At 40.1% G+C, this 21,880-nt stretch overlaps 1 protein-coding gene across 2 annotated transcripts in view; it reads left to right on the forward strand.

The window, feature by feature from the left end:
* The first annotated feature begins 675 nt into the window (after positions 1 to 675).
* The window catches only part of col16a1 (collagen, type XVI, alpha 1), a 47,827-nt gene continuing 26,622 nt past the window's right edge, over positions 676 to 21,880 (forward strand). For both annotated transcript variants that reach the window (XM_086062223.1, XM_086062224.1), the window contains exons 1-8: positions 676 to 874; positions 5,443 to 5,552; positions 13,533 to 13,601; positions 13,679 to 13,796; positions 17,250 to 17,373; positions 18,931 to 19,212; positions 20,495 to 20,575; positions 21,616 to 21,681. In XM_086062223.1, the coding sequence (XP_085918349.1) occupies positions 5,477 to 5,552; positions 13,533 to 13,601; positions 13,679 to 13,796; positions 17,250 to 17,373; positions 18,931 to 19,212; positions 20,495 to 20,575; positions 21,616 to 21,681 (816 nt within the window). In that variant the 5' untranslated portion in view covers positions 676 to 874; positions 5,443 to 5,476. The remainder of the gene's footprint in view (positions 875 to 5,442; positions 5,553 to 13,532; positions 13,602 to 13,678; positions 13,797 to 17,249; positions 17,374 to 18,930; positions 19,213 to 20,494; positions 20,576 to 21,615; positions 21,682 to 21,880) is intronic.

Below are 21,880 nucleotides of genomic sequence, written 5' to 3' on the forward strand. Positions count from 1 at the left end.
CATAGTTACCTGAGATAAAAATGTTTTTGAATTTACATTTTATCGGCCGTCAGATTTAAAAAAAAAAGAAGGCCAATACCGATATTTTTCAAAATGCCCAATATTGGTCCATCCCTAATATGAATTCACATGTATAACGGAGCGTATGGTGTTCCACAGGTTTCAGTTCTGGGGCCTCTGCTGTTTTCCCCTGGGTTCCATCGAAAGAAAACAGCGGAGGTTGTTTTAAAATGATCTTTCAATATAGATTTGAGTGATGGGAGTCAGCGTCCTAACTAGCACTGATACAATACTTTCTGAATTCAAGGTGAAAAGAGACTCTCCCTGTTCATTGTTCACCTACAGTGCGCGTGCGTCCTGAATTACAAAACAAGAACATATTTTATTTTTCAATCATGAAGAGTTCGGTGAATGTGCATAAGAAACTGGTTGGGTTCACAGTACCTCCAACAAAGGTTAAGAACCACTGAAATAGTGTGAGGGGAGCGAGAGAGTTAAAGAGAGGGCACCGGCCTGCAGGAAAGATGCTCAAAAGATTAGGGTTGCACGGACACAATGACGTCATCGAGGGATCTCCCCTCCTGACAAACTTTGAAGAAAAGAACCAGAGCCTCACAGCAGAAGATTTTCAGACACAGAGGGTAAAAAAAAAAGAGGCAGAGACTTGGGAATTAGCAGCGGTAAGAGAGGGGAGGGGAAAAGTTGGACACCCACTCTCGCTGTGACTTTTCTTCCTCTTCCTTTTCTCTGTGCAAGACGCCTCAAGACAAAAAAAGTCAGCAAAAAGAACCCAAACACTGGATTACTTTGGACTTATGCAAATACTCACGGATTCATGTAATTACAAGTTGGTGGATTTAATCAAAACTTCAAGGTATGTATTTAATACCCTGTCAACTACATGACACTTGAACGGAGCAACAATGGAGTTGTTGGAAAATTGCTTTCTAGCAACAAGTCATTCAACTGCAGTACGTTTTCAATTGGTAGTTATGGCTGACTCATAAGGTGAAAAAATAGTATTAAAATTAAGTCTTTTTGACCGTGTATTTTGTAGAACTGCTGGGTGAAGTGACGTGGGTGGATGCTTTTTCTCCTCTCTCCTGAAAGCCAAATTTGATGTAGCCAAGATGCATGTGGGCTGTTGCTGACTAAGGCTTGCAACCAGGCCAATGCAAGCATGGAAAAAAAGAGACATTCGCACTGTGGCGTAGTAGTACAAGTCTGTGTGACTCGTTCCAATGAACAAAAGAGTATTATCAGGATGTAAAAAGGTTGCGGTGATATCAAAGTCACATCTGCTTTCTTCATTTTTCTGCCCCCTCTCCCTTTAGTTTTCAGCATGTTCAGTTTCTCCTGCTAGATTATCCCTAAATATATTAAAAAAATAATAATCCTGTATGATTTAGTTTCATCAGGGATTGTTGACCCAACTTGACACATTTGTACAAGTAGTACATTAAAATCATGTGACTCGCTGGGGAAAACCGCTTCAGTAGCTTCTGCCGATTTACTTTTTGTTTATTCGGGTCAGTAGTGAACTGAATATATATCATCAGAAATCAGTGTAGAAACAATTGGTGAGGCTAACCTAGCCATGCATATTATGGGCTGCGGGCCAACCAGCTTATGTCATGAGAGTATTTTTTATTTATTTATTTTTTATCTTTGGTAACTTGAGACGGTCTGGAGTAGACTCCCGCTGCTATTAACTGTCCTGCCCCCCCCCCCCCCCATCCTTCCTCTGCAACTGTGCTGGCCTGTTTCTCATTACTGAATATTCAAGCTCTTGGACACTGCCCAGAATGTAAGACTCGTGAAAACTTGCCTCAGCATAGCACACTTTGGGATATTGCCTCAGCTAGTTTGTAAGTTTATATTGCTCCAAGTCATTGCTTATGGAGAGGATCTATCATAGCTTGGAGGCATCTTTGCGTTAGTTAATCCCCCCCCCCCCCCCCCCCCTCCAATGCAGTGCAAATGGAAGTGTGCAACATGTGGTGAGTCAGGTCCTGGTCTGTTAGCTTTAAAGCCTGGCATTTTTTTTTTTTTTTTTGCGAGACCCTCAAATGAGTACTTAAAAGGATGTCTTCTCAAGAAACAGCCCATAAAGTCAGATTCTTCTGTGAGACTATGCATAGAACTGCAATCCATCGAAAGAAGAGAAACAGCTGCAAAACATGTGGACCTGTTCAACTATTACCTATCGTTGAACCCTTGAATACGTGACCAAACTGCTGGCTACTCGTTCCTTGAGTTTTACTAATGTATGCTTTTTTTTTCTGCAGGCTGTTGACTGGAAAATGATTAATTATGTGTCTAAAATTATTAGAGAACTGAAAGTGGGCTGTTGGTCTTGAGTCTAAAGAAATATGTCAATAGTAAATAGTTTAATATTGGTCATTGAGCTCCTTTTGACTTTGCCTCAAAATAGACATTTTTTTACTCTCTTTGTAGTGGCCTAAACATTTGGTTGCTTTCATAATGTGCTCAGGGACAGTTTGGCAGCAAAGTCCAGTGGCCCAAACTTTATCTCCTCTGGCCAGCTTTATTGCACTGAAACTGTGACAGTCAAGAAAAATTGATGTCATTTGCAACACATAACAGGAAGCTTACAAAAATTTGGGGGGATTATGGCCAGCAAATTATTGCAAAGAGCTGTTTCGTATGCATCAGTCTCAATTCTCTGGAACATGATGCATTATGTATTTTGTAAACTGGCTTATTATTATGATGATGTGGTATCTGGTCGTCTGTATGGCTGCAGGTTTCGAGTGCTCAAACAACTATCTGAGGCTTTGATTAACCTTGTGCCCATCCAGCCACAGGCGAGAAATGTAGTTTCATGATGTTTCCCTCGTTGCTTTTTTTTTTTACAATAAAATTGTTTTGCACAAGGATGGTTGCGCTTTAGGATCACTGCGGAAATAAAAGCACAGTGACCAAGCATTTCATTAGGCTTTAAAAAAAAAAATGCAAAGCTGCCCTTTATAACTTATAAAGCAATCAAATAAACCCAAGTTAACAGCAGTCCAATCTGAACACATCATTCAGAATGTGGGCTAAGACAAGCTGGTAACATCACCATCCACTTGTCAATATTGAACATATTGTTGAGTGGAGCAATATTCAGAGGCGAGTAAGTACATTTGTGCTTTTTTCAAGCATGTCAAATCGAGTTGCAATTTGACCCAACTTTGAGTCAAGAAATTGGTCTTTTGGTGTAAAACAACTCATAAATATTGGTCAGATCCTTTACTTGGGTAAAAAAAATTTGGGACATTTTGTATTAAAACAACCTAGAAAGTTGGGTCAGATTGACCCATAAAGTGGATCGGTCCATTTTTTGATCCATAATTGGGTTACTTTTGACCAAACTGTTTTTAAGAGTATAGCATTTCAAGATAACAGTGTCCCGTAATGTCGTGTCTATCACTTTATTGTCTTCTCACAGAATAAACAAAATTGAATCAGAATGCAGTTCAAGTCAAAGTCAAGTTGAGTCTCATAAATGCTAAATCAAAGTCAACTTGAGTCTTTCAGAAGTTTTTGCCAAGTATGTCGCAAGTCATAAAACCAGCAACGAGTCGAATGACTCGAGTTCCCCCCCCCCCCCCCCCCGTCTCTGCTAATATTGAATTTGAAGTTTGGCTTCGTGTTTACCTTTATAGCAGCAAACAGGCTTATTGGTTCCACATAAAACGTTTATTGTATTGCTTCTAATCTAGATCAAGCTTACTATGCAAAAGCATTTATATGATCGTTAGACATTTCATTCCACACTTGCGCTGCGCCGCATTGTCAGCGGCACACATCTGCACTGCAGTAGGCGGGCCGGTCATGCTAAATGGTATTCACGTTGTACCCTCGGGGGGGCACAGAGGTGGAGGTCATCGCTCCTGGAAAACAGGAGAGGTGTGTCGACGGGAGGCAGTTTTGCTCACTCGCCTGCCTGGCGGGCTCAGCTGGAGCGCTATGAGCCTCTCGCACACGCTGAGGGCAAATGTGGGTCAGTCGATGATGTGTTAATGTGAGTCAGCATGGATGGATGGCGTGTTTATGGGGAGTGTGTTGTCATGTTTATCTGAAAGAAAAGGTAAGGGGACTGTGGGTGCTGAATACGAAGGGTTTTGTAGAAATAGCAAGAGCGGATCTGGGCTGTTGTTGGGTCACAAGAAAGCATCTCGTGCAACAATTTCATGCCTCTTCCAGATGTGTTCTTTTTGTGTGCGTGTGTGATTTGACAATGATAAGTGCACATTATTGTGCTTATTTTAGAATACGCTGGGGGGGGAGAGAAATTATAGCAGAATTTTACCGTTTTTTTCTGTAATTTGAAAATATTTATTTAAAAAACACCCAAAAAACTCCATTAGAAATACATATTTTGATTGCTAAAATATGTTCACAAATGTATCGTAATTTCATAAATATTTGTCTGTTATTTATTGGAATAAAATGTATAAATCAACTTTAAAACCCTAAAAAAAGAAAAAGAAAAAAACATTTATATTTACTGAGAAAATAACTGTAAAAATTTACTGTAAAAATTTACTGTAAAAATTTACTGTAAAAATTTACTGTAAAAATTTACTGTAAAAATTTACTGTAAAAATTTACTGTAAAAATTTACTGTAAAAATTTACTGTAAAAAATTTACTGTAAAAATTTACTGTAAAAATTTACTGTAAAAATGTACTGTAAAAATGTGAAAATAACTAAAATGTATGTAATATCCTAGATCAAGGTTCACCAATTCCGGTCCTCAAGGTCCAAAGTCCTGCAGATTTGATATGTTGCCGTCCACTAGCACACTTGATTTGTATTATCAGCTCATCAGCATGCCTGATAGCGATCATGATCCTTATATCAGCTGTGTTGGTAACAATAAACTGTTACTATTTTAAACCCAATATCAAATTTTTCAACAGTCATTGGCCACGTTTTGAAAGATGAATCACATTATTTTTTGTCATATTGTACATATTACATACAATCTTGTTAAACTTGAAATATGGAGGAAAAAAACGTTTAAAAAAAAATGATTTTCTTTCTTTTTCTTTTCTTTCTGTTGCAGTGTACGCAATTTTGTCCACAAACCTGTTGTAGCTCTACAGATGCCCGCTTATGTCATGTGTGTTTTTACGTCGCTCAAGCGCACTGAAAAGCCAACCAGATGGATGAGATAATGATGATGATCAGACTTGTTAGACTTTACGCTCCTTAATGAGCGGCAGTGCGGCTAATTCATATGCCGCTAACAAAGCCTGCATCATCGTACACCATTAACACATTGACTCTGACTGGCTCATAAATAAACATCAACATCAATTCGAGACTGACAGACTGGAGCGTAATTTTGCAGCTGTAACTCATGCAGAAGGGTGCGCAGGCGGAATACCGGGAGAAGTTTGACGGTTTTTGTGTCCGTTTGTCCATCAGGTGGTGGCTGAGGTGAGGCGAGCTGTGTGAAACCATGTGGCTTCTTTGCTCCTGCCTGACTCTGCTGGTCATCAGCCTTAGATCATGTGAAACGCTTCCATCAGAACAAGGTGAGCCTCCTATTATTTATGCACCTTAAAGAATGATGTGGTCATGTGTTTATAATTCTCTAGCCACTAACACCTCAGTGGTGTTGGAGTGGTTGTCTCACATCCATGAGGTTGTGGGTTCGATACTCACCCCTGGTGACCATGTTGAATGGTCCTTGAGCAAGACACTGAACCCCAAATTGCTTCCAGTGGACCTTGCATGGCAGCAGCCGGCCATTGCTGTGTGAATGGGTGAATGTGAGGCTTCAATCTTAAAGAGCTTTGGGCACCATATGGCGAAGATAAAAGCGCTATATAAAAGTCTATTTACAATTACCTCTGCCTTGGATACCCATTTATTTGGTGTGAAAGGTCAAGCTAGCTGTAGCATTGCTATGGTAACATGCCGCCAATGTGCTGAGAAGGCAAATTTCAAAATAAAATCTTCCCAAATACAGTCATACACGGACATCGGTGCCTTGGCAGGCTTTTATTTTGAAGTTGCTTGTGGCAGTGCGTAGTAGGATGGAGGCCAGGGCTGGACTGGCACACACACAAAAATCGGCCTGGGCACTCCTGCCTAACATGTAGTTCTGCCACTGATATTTACTGATGATGTTTCAGTTTGTGATCTTTATTCGAACTGGATTTCCGCACTAGTCCCTCTGAATTGTGGGCCAATCTCTTGGGGTAAAGTGTAGGAAAATAATAATTTAAAAGCACTGCATCGACCCCAAAAGAGGCCGGCCCACCGGGCATCCGCCCTGTATGGCAGATGGCCAGTCCGGCCCTGATGGAGACCGACATGACTTTTCTTCCTGACTGGAAAATGAAGCCTATTTAAATTTCAATTGTCATCACAAACTATTGCGAACAAGATCAACACAACATTATCCTGAAATCAGATACAAGCACCCCAAGGTGTTGAGGTGCCTTGCTGATACCTCAAGCACGATTTTTTCCATGATTTCTCTTGTAGCAACACATGAACAAACACAGTAAATACAAGCTACAACATATTCTAACCGTCCCAACTGATTGCTTCTCTGCTAACTTCATTAAAAGACAAAACTCACAGCATTTGAACAAAAGTATCGCTTGAAGTACTGGTTGATCTTCGTGATCCCTGAGCAGATGCGGCTCAGTGCTTCCTGTTATATAGAGTGTAATTATGGCTTACTTTGTTTCAGCTGCTGGCTCTTAGTGGCAGGGTGGTCAGTCTGTGGCTAAAATATGCGGTCGCCACTCTCTGCAGGAACCCTCATTCATTCCCGCAGTGTGCTGATTGACTGGCTTTTTTTTTTTTATACAATGAATGCCGTCTATGATACAATTTTGCTGAAAATCAATTATACAATAAATTCTGCCCTGCGAAATTTATTGTATAATTGATTTTCAGCAAAACTGGCTGGCAAGCCCTGCGATTGGCTGGCAACCAGTTCAGGGTGTACCCTGCCTACTGCCCGAAGCCAGCTGGGATAGGCTCCAGCAACCCCCGCAACCCTTGTGAGGACAAGCGGTACAGAAAATGGATGGATGGACGGACAATAAATTCTCAGCCAACGCCAATCAATCTGGTGACTGGTGCTTGTGTTGTTACTTTAGCTAATGCTAAATGCTATCTTGGTTGACGGTTCAACAGCCGTTAACAATGCAGTCACCATTATCCAACCATTTTTTTTTGATCGGTCCCAGAACTTGCTGTCCCCACATTGTAACACCGGTAATGTCCCGCCAGAAACGCTCGGCTCAAGTTCGGTCCTGCAACATTTCCCATGATTCTTTGTCACGGAAGCAGGAAGAAGTCCTAGTTCCGGTATGGCGCAAAAAGCCGTTAACGGTCACTTTATATTCCTCAATGTATTTATTTTGTTTCTAAACAGTCACACTTCCGCCCTCCTCGCACTCTTGGGGACAGACTGGCGATATCGCTCGGGTGCGATGTCAGTCCCTCGTCGCTCCATAAGAAGCTTTGAGGAGCCCCCTCTTGGGAGACCCTCATCATTGGCTAGTCAGACGAGACTGCGCCAGCTTGCAGTTCCCTTGAGTCTTTTGCCGCAGCGGTTTTTTTGAGAAAGTAAATGTCTCAAGTGCCTACAGCAAGCCACGCAAAAACATTGTGCCAACTGTTCCCTCTGACTCATCCAAAATCTCAATTTACTGGTAATTTGCTGACATTACATCTGGGGAGCAGGTTTAATTAAAACCGGTGTTGAGGAATCGTGCTGCAGAAACGCGGCATATCAACCTAAGAGGCTGGTCCTCTCGGGCAAATCAAATTGCTTTGCTAAGGTGATGTGTTTCTTTCTTGACTCTCTGCAGTCCGAAGTTATGATTTATGTTGGAATTATCCTTTTTTGTCAGTACCTAAGCTGGAATGCATTGTTTTTTTCTGCTGCTGCGTGTGCCAAACATTGCATTACCAACACAGATATAAAACTAAAGTCTTAGTCATGATCTTCACAAAAACGCTGCATTTACTCCCTTGAGGCGCTTTTACTGTCATTTTCTTCAATAGCTGCTCCATACTGTGACTTTCTGAGTTGTGAAAAGGGAAAAGCTGCTTATTTGGATTCAGGATATTTGAAGAATGTTTAATTTCCGTGCATGAGGGGGTGACGGTTTGACTTGGCGGGATTTCTCGGATCATTATCAGCCTTGTTATCAGTTTTTCAACATTTGGCTGAATCTGAGCTCTGGACACTTTCAGTATTCATTCTTGTACTTCACACCAGAATATACTTCATCAATAAACAATAGTGATAAAGTTATCCACTGGCACTCGTACATACCCAAGTTGGACGTGAGAACAATACTTTGAATGAACTTCTCCATAATCTTCTCTACCTATCATTTCGATGCAAGGTAATCATGGTTTTAGTTGTCCAAAGATTTGGACGGCTTTAGTTTAAAGGACATTACGCCAAATCTAATCCGGCATTTTCTATTCTTGAAAGTGTGACCACTGACCAGCACTTTGAAGTCTGTGGTAAAATGTGTGTCTTTGTACTCAAGAGCAATCTTGACCTGGTGACACGCTTGAGATAAGTCGATCAAAACGATCAATAAGTCCTCAAACGTTTTGACCATTTGAGTATTATTGAGCTCACCAGTAATGGATTTTTCTGCCAAATGCTTCCCCGTTCACACGTTTCTCCTCCGTTCTGATTGAATTGCGTTGAGGCTTCGTGACACCAAAAGTTCAGATAACTGATCTGATGCTCAGTCAACTTCACAAAAATAGCAAATATTGTATGACTATAATCATCTTTTTGTGTGTCAAGTGCTGTAGTCATCTATCTCAAGCATACAACATAATCAATTTTGAAATATGTCAATGAAATATGCTGTGCAACTAGGAATATGTCCCAAAAAACGACTGTAGTGCCTTTCCTCGATACGGCGCAAAGTGCGCATTGTTAAATTATCCATCGGCACTCTAGCGCACATTTATAGTTGAAAACAGTTAAGACCATTGGGTCACACATTGTCACATGGGCTAGGCTGAGGGTAGGACAAATAAGACTTTCTTCCTCATTATTAAGATAAAAGGTTTCCACAGCTGTGTACTCGCCAGTAAATAGTTCAACTTGAGAATATGTAGTCTTCTGTTTGTTGCTGTTTAGTATATCACAAACTAAAATAAAAGGACCCGGATAGGGGTTCCCCAAATTTTTCCCATTGGTGCCATAACCCGGATAGCTTTTGTCAAACTACAGAGTCAGTTTGTTTCCAACAAAACAATGTTCCCATTTCCAACCCCCATAGCATCTCTGTATATATTGAAATGCAGACTAGATGTCCCACATATCAAATAATACGTTTAAAGAGCTCTCAAGGCTAATGTTTTGTTTATCCAAATAACAATCGCATAATAAAATTAGGCCAGGGGTGCAAAACGGGGACGTTCACCCCTCCAAAAGGGCTGTTTTATGTCTTTCCATTCCTCTGTAAGGCAATTTTGTCTCTGGAAAACGACCAGGAATGTTCACTCGTTCTCATTTGCCTCGAAGCACAAGTGTGAGAAACTCCCCACGATATATTCCCGTCTTAGTTCCTCCTCCATTTCTCTCTCTTTTTAGTTTAATATAGACTATGTTGTATTGAATCGAGGATAAATCAACGCATCAAACACCTCTTTTCCATCCTTCCATGCGTTGGATGACTTTAATGGCCCGGGGGTACTGGAAGACTTTTTTTGCTGATCAGCTTCGCGCAGTCCAATTATCTGTGAATGCCACACTGTAAAGCACATTCAATAACTCAGTATCCCTTCCTTATTAAAACGGAGCGAGCACAACGTCTGACCTCCTCTCCCTAATGAACACCTACTTACCAAGTGTATTATCTGAGAGAAGCTCACAGAACAAAGTGGGTTTCAGAAGGCCAGTCTTACACCTTTGTTAAATATCACACAAACCAAGATACAAGTGTCAGATTGAAGCTTTTCAATATTGTTGTCGTAAAAAATAATTGGAGCGCACGTTTCATTTAAATTCTCATTTTGATGAATGCAATAGGCGTTCTAAAGGAAAAAAATAACACATAAAAAAATCAATACCCATCCACACATTTGTGAATGGCATATGTTCCATGTTCAGTTAAAATCGGAAATAACATTTGTGTCTCACGCCCTTAAAATAACTCAAATGCATTCAGCAGATGTTGTGTTGCATGATTGCGAGTGTTACATTAGCCGCTTTGGCAGGACTCAGCCACTACTCTTTAGAGAGAAACAAGCCAAGTCTGTCCCATCCATTCAAGGCTGCATGCTGATACTAGTAGGAGAGTGCCCTTCCTAATTTCCGCTAATAAGATCATCAACAGGCAACTGCTTTCCTTTGTTTGCAGCTTGAAAGGAAATGAGCTTTAAGTTATGCCACATGGACTTCCATATAGTAGATATGAACCAATTCTCAATATGGTCTAATGACAAGTTCAAGAAGGTAACCAAACAGGGGAAAACATGCAACCCCACACACCAAAGCAGGTTTCAATGCTAACTCTTGCACTAGATGGAATACATATGTTGTTTAATGTTTGGAACATTGAAGGTGTATAAGCAAAAAAAACCGGATGGGTTCAATAAAGCTGAACAAAAATGATGCTAGAAAAATAGCTCAATTTCAGAAAACAAAAGTAACAACAAACGTTCTGAGCAAGCTGGAGGTAAAAAAAACACACTCAGGAAGCACAATAATCAAATGCATGGAGTCTTGGTAGCCAAAATTACAACAAAGGATGGTTCAGGACGTGACAGACGGCAAAACTATCTGACAAAGGAGAGGCCAGACGCAGACTGTTAAAGAATAGGACACAGGTGGAGACAATCACCATGACGAGGAGACACAAGGGCAGGAAGTAAAGCTTCTGAAAGGAGAGTAAACAATTACTACAATTACAGAATAAAAGTGAACATGACAGCAATTAACGACAACTTAACATGAACGGCAACAACATTATTTACAGCAAGATTTTACATTTCTCATCAATTATTTTTGGTCAATCACATCACAATTCAAGGGTACACTCTAAAAATGTGGGTCAGAAATGGACGAATCCTCTACTTGGGTCAATTTGACCCAACTTGGAGTCAAGAAATGGGTCTTTTAGTGTAAAACAACTCACAAATATTATAAATATTGGTCAGATACTTTACTTGGGTGAAAAAAAATGGGTCGATTTATATAAAACAACCCAGAAAGTTGGGTGAAATTGACCCATAAAGTGGATCTGTCCATTTTTGATCCATAATTGGATTCCCTTTGACCCAACTGTTTTTAGAGAGTAGCTTTACTTTATTGAAAAAAAAAAAAAAAAAAAAAAAAAAAAAAAAAGTGGGGTCTCATCTCCCAAAAGATACGTTTTGTTTTTTGTTTTTATAATTTGCTGCCAACATTTTTTCCTTTCAGTGAAAATGAATACCGTAACTGCTCTAAATATCGGATATCGGCCTCCTTGATTACTCATAATCGGTATTTTATCAGCCCTGGAAAAAAACACATCAGTCTCTCTCGACTAATCATCCCCTCCACCTCGCAATCTCTTCAGCTGTTAATCAGCTTTTTGTGGTTCCGCTTGCCTTGCTCGCCTCTAGTCATGATTTTTCCACAGCCGGCTTTCAAAGGCTTTCATCTCGACTCTGTGATGGGGATGAGCCGCCGATGAAAAACAAAAGAATAAAAAAGGGTAACTTTAGATTTCTCGACATCAAAATGCCAGGGAGGAGAGATACGGAATGAAGATATAGACTTTTGTGTTTATGTATGCTGTGTCTGTTTTGATGGTCAGTGTTTGAAAGGCGGCGGAAATTTCAGTTGGTGCTGACGTTGCACAAGCGTTTTGATTCTCTCTCTCTCTCTCTCTATCCATCCTTACGTGACATCTGTTCTCCGCACCTTGATTTGTGCATGTCGACAACAACAACACGACATGCAGACGGGCTGCAATGCGCTGCGCTTTTGAATCATCGTCTTATGGCTTGGCACCGAGTCGAGCAGATGCTGCAGGGTGTCAAGATGAATAGGTGATGACTTATTATATTTTCTTTTACCGGCGGGCTTCTGTGAAATTAAATTCCTCAATCTTAATTATGCTATAATTTCTGTAGTAACGTTAGCCCCTGACACCCATTGGCGTGGCGTGGCATGCTTGAAAGCAGCCATTGGCCCCGCACTTGCTATTTCACCCAAACTCTCAATTACATTCAACTCCATTAAAATGGAGAAACAAGAAATCTAATTATTCACAGGGCCTAATAAAGCAGGTTATTTCTTCAGGCTCCACTCTGTCTTCTTGTTTTTTATTAGCCCCTTAATAATAAGCCCCGGTCTCAGGCTTACATTTGATTTAGCATCATAGAGAAAAACACATTTGGAATAAAGATATTTTTACTCAGTTAAATTCCCCACTGAGCGCCAATTTGTTAGCAGCTTTAACTACAGCAAGTTTGGACCATGGCTCAATTTTGAATCTTTGTTTTAATTGTACATTTCCCTATGAGAAGATTGTTTAACAGTCCCAGCCATTTTTGCTGAAGCAACCCCCTTCGCTCCCAGCTGTATTACTGGATTTTGACTGATTTTGCAAGGGCCACAGAATATTATGTGAAAGAAAGATTAAAGTATCTTGTTTCATCAGGAGAAAGTATATTTGCATCTGTTTCCATTTTGCAGCAATTAGCATTAGAGCATAGCTAAGTTGAATCAATAGTCACATTCGTGGTGACAACACTGACAAAAAAATGGCCCTGGCTGATCTCTTATACTCTGCTGCCACCGACCAACGACCATTGCTTTAAGCCACCGCTTCTTGTCAGAAGCTGCATCAAAGTTCTGTTCTGCTCTTGCGTGGAAAAAAAACATAAAAACAACTTTTTGGGAGTGAAGGACAAAGTATTTAAAAAAAAAAAAGAATGTTTTCATACATTTTTGGGTTTGAATGAAAAAAGTGTTTTTTTTCCCCCAGAAAATGAAAGTGTGCCTATTGCTCAGTCCTATGATCCTCTGCCCCACTGAGATCAATTCAGTGCGTATCACAGTGATTCACAGGATCCATGTCTCACTCTAATATCCCAGCTTTTCCACACATCTCACATCACCTCCAACCCCAGCCCCTTTTTAGTCTGTCAGGCTGAATTGACAGGCACCAGTTTGCTTCTGTAACGCCCCCCCCCCCCCCCCTCCCTTGACAAGGTGAGAACATGTCCATCAAGCGCGGCGCGAGACAACCTGTCAGATCGAGCTCTGTTTCTCTCGGAGCAGGTTTTGACCTCATTTCATTTGGCTCAGTGTGTTTTACTCTCTTTTGGATTTCATTTGCACCCCCCCCCCGCCCCCGCCACCCCCTTCCCTATTCTCTGGATCGATATTTTGTGTACTGTACAAAGTGGACTAAGACAGCACTGTTGAGATGCGTTACGTTCTCTTGTCAATTGAAGAACGTATTAATCATCAAACTGCCTTCATTGTCTAACCTTCAGTCTACTATTTGTCTCCCCAGATGTACAGTGCCCAGCTTTGCAAGTAGAAGAATGGAAGTTTCCACATTCCGCTCGGGATAACATCACAGGTAAAGCCAAACGCTCTTAAAGCTTATTTTGTGTTCCTTGTGAGGATGTTGACATGAGGCCAATGCCCGTTTCGCAGGCTTTAATTTGCTGAGGCGGTTCTCCCTTCTCAAGAATCCAGACGTCAAGAAGATCCGCAACCCTCGCGGGCCCGTCATCCTCCGCTTGGGCAAGGCTCCCCTCATTCGGCCCACCGAGTAAGTTTAACGCACACACGCGGACCCTTGGGTTTATTATGTCATTTTCTTCGAACTTCTGATTAGAACATTCTGTACGGTTTTGTAAAGTAAAGCGGGCCACTGGGAGTGGTCCTGAAGTTTATTCCCCTGTCTCAGTCAAAGTCACCCATCGATTGACCTATGAGCCGTCCTCTGATGAGATAGGCTCCACCCCCCCAACCCCCCACAGCATCGGACCAGAAAGTGTGCAAAATTGACAGCTCGATTAACATTTGTATGATATTTAAGGTGACATGCTGACTTGCCAGCAGAATGTAGCTACACAGTAAATTCTGAAGAATAAATTTGACTCTATTTTGAGTAAATTTGACTCTATTTAGAGTGGGACCAAATAGACTCAGTTTTAGAGTAATATTTACACTTAGAGTACAATAAAATAAAGAATTTAAAAAAAAAGTCACTCAAGGGTTGATGAATGAACTCACGACCTTCAGTTTGAGACACCACCTGTGCTATGCCCCTCCTACTATTTGCTTATATCCAAGAGACCAAAAACATCATTTTCGGTCTCTTGGAGTTACGAAGATTCCAGCTGATACGAGTAATATACTAACACACAGCAGGAGCTGCGTGGCTCAGGGAGTAGGTTGTGAATTTTGCTCCTCAACCCTTGAGTGATTTTTATTTGTTTATTTTACTCTCTTTCAAGTGTAAATATTACTCTAAAACTGAGTCTATTTGGTCCCACTCTAAATAGTAAACATTGCTCTCCAAAATGTACTGTACACAGGTGGTTCTCCGACAGTTCTTTCGTTGGATTGACAAATCGACGGATGTTGCAGTGACTTAACATAATTGTTAAAAGTTCCAATCCATGTAAAAAAAAAAAAATACACCAAGGCTTGTTCCATGGCTTTCGCTCCATGCGTGTGATTGCATGCTTTGGCATTAAATGTGCTAAATCCGCCTTAGTGTGCTGAAACCATAAAACATGGCGCGCTGTCACTCAAGCAGCTTTTTAATTCATCTGCAACGAGCCTGACTAAAGGCTGAGATGCGTGTACAGTGATTGGAGACTAATGGTTCGCTTTGTATTAGAGGCTAATCGACTCACAAATGACTGACAGCCAAATGAAGCTACTTGTTTCTTGGCGGTCTCATTTGTCTGTTGCCAGTGAAATGGGCAGCGCGCAGCAAAACAGGATTTGATTGCTTCAGGCCTGTTTCTTTTATGTCGCTGGAGTGCGTCAAAAGAGGGAAAAAGCCATTTTCTGATATCATGGCTCGCAGTCCAGATTGCAATCAAAGAATTTCACGTGTATTAGTCCTGCAATATGTGGTCCAATGTACAATTCGGAACAGAAAAAAAAAGGCTTGAGGCTAAACATCCTAAGAAATCTAAAGCAGACTCAACTGACTAGCATGATGATTTTGTTTATGTATTAAATGTGTTACTCTCAAAATGAATCGCTTACTCAACAAGTAGTCTATTTCTAAAATACTTGTCAAATAATTTGAAATCGTTTGGAGACATTTTTTATTTAAAATTGTCCAAATCCTCTGGTTTTAGCATATCGACAGTAATTGTTCACTGATTTCTGTAGGCTTTGATGAAAGAAGACTGATTATCTTCTGTACTTCATCAAAATAAGACAATTGCAAAACATCTGTTTTTACTTTGCAAAACAATGAACGAACCGGTAACATAGTACAACATCAATTCCCCCTTTATTTAATCACTAAACTAATACAATCATTGGTTAATAAACAATAATCGAGGGAAGAATTCATTTATAATCCGCTTTAATGCAAAATTAAAAGGAAGCCGATTAGTCGATTAATCGATTGAATAATCGATAGATTAATCAATTCTAAAAATGTGATTTTTTTGTGTGTTTTTTTCCCAGAAGAGCAAGATGCGGAAGATGATTTAAAAAACGCAAATGAAACATTGCATACTGTCGCTATTTGTTGCTTTCTGTAACACCACAAATCCATCCATGTGGCACCAGCCTTTCTACAATTTTTTTTTACAAAACTCTTCCTCTGTCCTTGCTTAGTTTTTTTCAAAACCCCCATTTTCTCCTTCTCACCTTTACTTTCTACTTCCATTGGATCTTCCGACAGTCATAAATCACTTCATGATGTAGGAAACCAGCTGCCAGCTTTAGTGTGTATGTGCGTGAAGAAAGACAGCATATAGGAATATTTCAAAGTATTTGCCATCTGAGTGAGCATACTTTTCACCGGGGATGTTTGTGAACCCTTCATCCCTCACAACACCTTCATTCAGTGAATATTTGTCTGTGTGAATTTATGTGTTTCGATGCCCTTGACCAAAAACGGAGAGATGCAGCTTGCTGGGCTGTATCTGCTATGAAAATTAGTGCCAAAGGGTTACGGACTTATTGTGTGCTTTGCATTGTAATGTTGGCTCTATCCTCAATATGTGTGTGTGTGTGGGGGGGGGGGGGGGGGGGGAGATAAACGGAAATAACAAAACAAGCATTGCATATCAAAAAGCTCACACAGGCACAGACCATGTCATTTTATCTTCAAGCATATCAGAGGACATTTGGACACAAAATGGATTTAATGTGGTAAGAAGGTTTTTACAAATCTGTGAAAATGGAAACACACCGTATTTTACCGTAAATGTAAACTTTTCAACCATAACACATTCATACCCCAAAACCTGTTTGTTGATTTATCACGTGGTAACAGTAATTATGTTTTTTTTGTTTAATGCCATTTTAAAACTGCTTTTTTTTCATTCAGTTATGAACGTACCTATTTAGCGTATTTGTTCCTCTCCTGACTTTTTGCTGCTTTATTCAAGATAAGGTGTCTGCACTCTAAAGAGAGAAAAAAAAACCTGACATTTTAGTTTAACATGGTGATGTTCAAAGGAGGCTTTGGCATTTTAATGGCGCTATGCTTGTGGAATAAAAGTGAACTAAATGTAAAAAGTCATCTAAAGGGGTGCCGGTACGGGATATTGTTTTTGATGGTTGCTTTGGATTGTGCCCGTGGTCATCTAATCCTCAATGTAGGAGGAGGAACTTGTGAACTTAATTATCATCACAGATGTGTTTAATTTACTATTTTGTACCCTCAGGTTGTTTATGGACTCCTGGACAATTGCAGACCTTTCACTTTGGATGATCTTTCATAGGATATAAATCCCCATGCGAATCAGCTTCATTTTGAATTATGTATCAATTCAAAACTTTTGTAGAAGTTTTCACTACTAATAGTCTCGCATTGTCCCAGAACTCAAAATCTGCCAATCTCACATTGCAAAGTCGTGCCAGGACAGACCATGCGTTGTAAAGTGACTTCTTCCTTGAATAGTAATTACTGTATCGTTCCACTGAAAATGAATTTCACTCCATGGGATTTTATTTCACTTGTTGAGGTTATGCTGTGGCAAGCATATCATCAAGCGTTCTGAACTTTTCTGTGTTGTAGTGAAGTGTTTCCTGATGGCCTTCCCGAGGAGTTCACTCTGATATTCACCTTGACATTAAAGAAAGCTGCCCTGAGGGACACCACCTACCTCCTTCAGATATCTGATGAGCAGGGATACCCTCAGGTTTTTTCTTCTTAGAGCACAGTCTTTGTAGTCAGTGGCTTACATCTAGTCCTCTTCTTCCCCCACCCCCCCCCCCCCCACGTCCCTACCTACAGATTCCCCCGTCGCTCTATTTCGCATGCAATGTATATTTTCTCTTTTATCCAAGCATCCTTTCCTTTCATGATCATCACTTCTGTTCTGATGCAGCTATGTAGCACTCTATAATGTAATCATTTCCTGAAACTGTAATGAGGCCTGAAAACACAATGAAATTTGCGCTTAACTCGATAAAAAATGTAATGAAAGCCAATGATGGAATCATTTCACCAATAATGTAATAAAAATTAATTTCCCCCCCCCCCCCCCCCCCTCAAAACTGAGAATGTATAACTTGACAGGTAATGTAATATATATGCTCATTTTCAGTCCTAAATTCCAAATTGACTGCTGTATACATCCACACCAAAAAAACGGAGTGTTACAATTTTGGTGTTAAATGTTGATTTATTTAGTGTTAAACCAACTCTGCAGAGACTTAATCAAAGAAAGCTCCGCCCACTTCATTACAACTGCTCTGAACTTCTGGAGTGTTACAGTTAAATGTACTTGTTTGTTTTTGTTCAATAATGTTATGTTTATGTTTTATTGTTGAACTTAAATTCACTTTTGTATCAGAGTTCTAGTGCTGTAATAGTAACACAGCATGCTGTATATTGGCATAATGTAGTAATTTTCTGACAACAAGTTTTTATTTCGTTATTGGTGAAATTCTCATTCTTAGGTTTTTGTTACATTTTTGAACAAGTTAAGTGCAAATTGTGTTACGTTTTCAGGAAAATATTACATTATAAATGGTACTTCATTTATATAGCGCCTTTTCACCTTCTAAGGCGCTACAAGCTAGCTTTTGCAGTCACTTTCTATAACCTGTCAAGTCAAGTCAAGTTTATTTATATAGCCCTTCATCACAAAAGAGTCTCAAAGGGCTTCACGTGCCCACAGTTGACAAATATTAACGACATTCCTGATTGAAACAATTGAAAAAAAAAAACATTAAGGGAAAAATAAAAAACCTTGAGAAGGGACCGCAAATGTGGTAATGTGGTCCTTTACAATTCTCACTTTCATTCCAGGCACCTTAACCCGCGCTTTTCCTCGTTCAAATATTCTCTCTCCACTTCCTTCTCACGCTCATCCATTCAACAGGGTTCCGTATTACTGTATTCCCCCTTCATTGTTATTCATGCATGTGTGTTGCATGATGAAGCACAGTGGTTCCTCGGAGTACCTATAATCACTAGAAGCCAGATTTAAATACTCAATATGCATGATGAATGGAGGCCAGGCCGCCTCGTTAGGAATGATTTATTGGCTCCACCGCTCGTGTGTGTAATTAATGTCTTCCTTTTTAAATCATCCCTGTGTGTGTGTGTTCTACACCTCCCGCGAAGTGGCTGCCGCATGTACATATTACTCTTGGTTGACAATGATTCCTGTCAATGTCAGATTTAGGAGCTTCAAGTACTTTTTTTGAATATTCATAATTGTGCGTTTTGCCGCCCGCGTATCCCGTAGCTCTCTGTAGACCTCAACGGCCAAGATGGCACCTTGTCGTTGAGAGCCAGACGGGCAGACGTCACGGATGACCTGGTGAGCTGTGTGTTCGCAAACGAGGGTGTGGAATCGTTGCTGGACTCACGCTGGCACAAGGTGGCCCTCAGCGTGCAACGGGATTCCGCTTCCCTCCTGGTGGACTGCAGTCCCGTCGAGACGCAGCCCCTGGAGCCCCGTGGCAAACTGGCCACTGATGGACATACGCTGCTGGGGGTTCGAGCTGCAGATGCTGGTCCTGTACAGGTAACGTTCTGGAATCAATCATAAATCTTCAAATGCTGAAAGTTTTACAATCTTCTGGAATGTGTGTCATAAAAAATATATTGATTTATTCTTAGGTGGGCATTTCTGATTGTGGGAATGCTGAAAGCATGTTAATGTGATTTTTATTCTCCGCAATTATTTTTTTGCTGTGAATTAACTCCCACATAATACTTACTGATTTACACCGTTCAAATTTCAACTTGCTTCAATAATTCTCGCTTTCCGGGGTATTTTTCGTCCGATTCCACATTACTTACAGTATCCACACAATTTAGTGTTAAATATCAACTTTTCCCAATTCATTTCAAAGGGAACTGACATTTAACTTTTTCCAAAGTCCCACTTTCCACGCCCACTTCCTTACATACAACTGACCATCATAACCAGCTGTCTGATACTGCTCAGTGTTGCATTTGCTTAATTGCCTTGTCCAGTAACCAGGAGGTCGCGGGTTCAAATTTTCCATCTAAATGAATAGAGGGTACGTTAAGATAACACTTTTTCCATACACATCTCAATTTGCTTCAAAAATTCACACCTCCCGGGTTCAAGTAATCTTTTGATTCATTTATTTTTCAACTCCAATTAATACTTTGTCATTTTCACATCATTTATCTTTCAATTCACTTCATAAGCATTCAGCTACTCGTATTCAAGCTTTCGATGCAATTGGACGTACGGAACGTTAAGTGGCTTGGTAGTTCCTTGTAATAATAACAAACCCTTGGTATACTCTTTAAGTAGCAAATTAGTCTGTTTGAAGAACCCTCCACTGGCTCTGTGATGAGTGGGAATAAGAGAATATTTTTGTACAGAAATCCCTTTGTTCCGAAAAAATCTTTCTCTGTGTTTGTACGTGTGTGTGTATTATTAGTATTTGAGTGTGTGTTCTGGACCGTTTCCTACGCTCCCCGGGTGCTGTTTTTCGATGAGGCAATCTTGTTCAGTCATGATTAAAAAGAAGCAGACTACCTGGGAGAATGAGCCTGCCACGAGCCAGGCCTATTAACGTTGAATAGATCCAGTAATCCCGGCATTTATATTAGTTTAAAGATCAATTAACTTCATTAGTCTGAAAGCATGCAGGGTATTTGGTGAACACGGGAAATGGGTATTACGTACACACACACGGGCGCAAAAACCTCCCGACAAAGTGCTTTGCCAACTTAATATAAATGAGCGCTTAATTGGCTCTCAACTTTGTTTACCGCCTCATTTGCGCTTAGATTATTTATCTTCCATCCCTCTGTTTCTCTCTCAGATGGACGTTCAGCAGGTGGTGCTCTATTGTGATCCGTCCCTCGCCAGCCAGGAGACCTGCTGCGAAATACCAGGAGCTCGAGTACGATTTGTAACTTGCATTTTTGTGTGTGTTAAGCGTTTTTGACCCTTTAGTTATTGTCGTTCCCAACGAGCCAAATAAGGCACCTGCTTCACTTTCTCGTCCGAAATATTGACTCGACTTCATAATCGCAAGCAGATGTGACATTACACGCGCTCTCATGTACGGAAGGAAGTGTGGGACGACAAATGTGGACTGGGTTATGTCACTCAAACGTACTGCAAAGTCAGTCGAATGTATTTATAAAGTTGTTCCAACGTATTGGTAAATTTTATCGAAAGTGTTGGTGAAACTTAGGCTAAATGCTAAATGCTAAAAACATGACATTTTGTGCTATCGTGCGGGATGTTATCTTGCGTATACTTAATTGTGCGAAAATACTCCGCGACGACAATATGGGAAAAAAAATTTTAGCAAGTGGCCAACTTTATAAAGACGTTTGGACGTCAAAAGGACTTAACTATTACGTTCGAATGACTTTACCAAAATGTTCAGATGACTTAATAAATACATTTGAACAACTTTGCAGTATCTTCAAATGACAAAGCCCAGTCAATACTGTTTAGCCTACTATTTATAGTTTGCGCTGAAAGTATTTTATCAAGATTTGACATTTTCACTTCATTTGTTTAAGTACCCATATTTTTATTGTTATACAATTATGCTAGAAATCTTGCCTCATGATTTGTTTCAGTTGCAATAAAATAACTGCGTAGAGAGAAATGTGAATAATGTGGCAAGCATGGCGGATTAGTAATTAGCAAGTCTGCCTCTGGACTCTTAGTGTGAAATTTGCTGTTTTGCATATTGTCAGCATCGATTGGAATCCTCACTTTCTTCAAAATCACTACTTTGCCATCATATGGCGTTGTAGAGTTTCAGTCGTAATTCTCTAAAAAAAAAAAAAAAACATTGAGAATTTCAACCTTGAAGTGACATAATGCCACACAAGTTAAAGTTCAATGCTTTGACTACTTGAATATGAATCTCTGCTTGTCATGTGTGATGATGTCAAATAGTTTTATCTTGCATGGTTGCAGTGCCCACCGGATGCCTCCAAAAGTCGACGGGCCGCAGAAAATGACTTGGAAAACACTTTTGGCCAGGTAACAAATAGTACACAAACCCAACATATCTATCTATATATATATATATATATATATATATATATATATATATATATATATATATATATATCTTGTTCTGTATCCGCAGGCCATGTCAAAACACTACAAAAAAAGTGTCTTACGCAACCTATGGGAGTTATTTTTCTCCCCTAATTTCCATGGTGAATATTATGCCTGT

This window comes from Leptonotus elevatus, chromosome 19, assembly GCF_054856555.1.
Source record: "Leptonotus elevatus isolate MCC_2025b chromosome 19, RoL_Lele_1.0, whole genome shotgun sequence".
Lineage (NCBI taxonomy): Eukaryota > Metazoa > Chordata > Actinopteri > Syngnathiformes > Syngnathidae > Leptonotus > Leptonotus elevatus.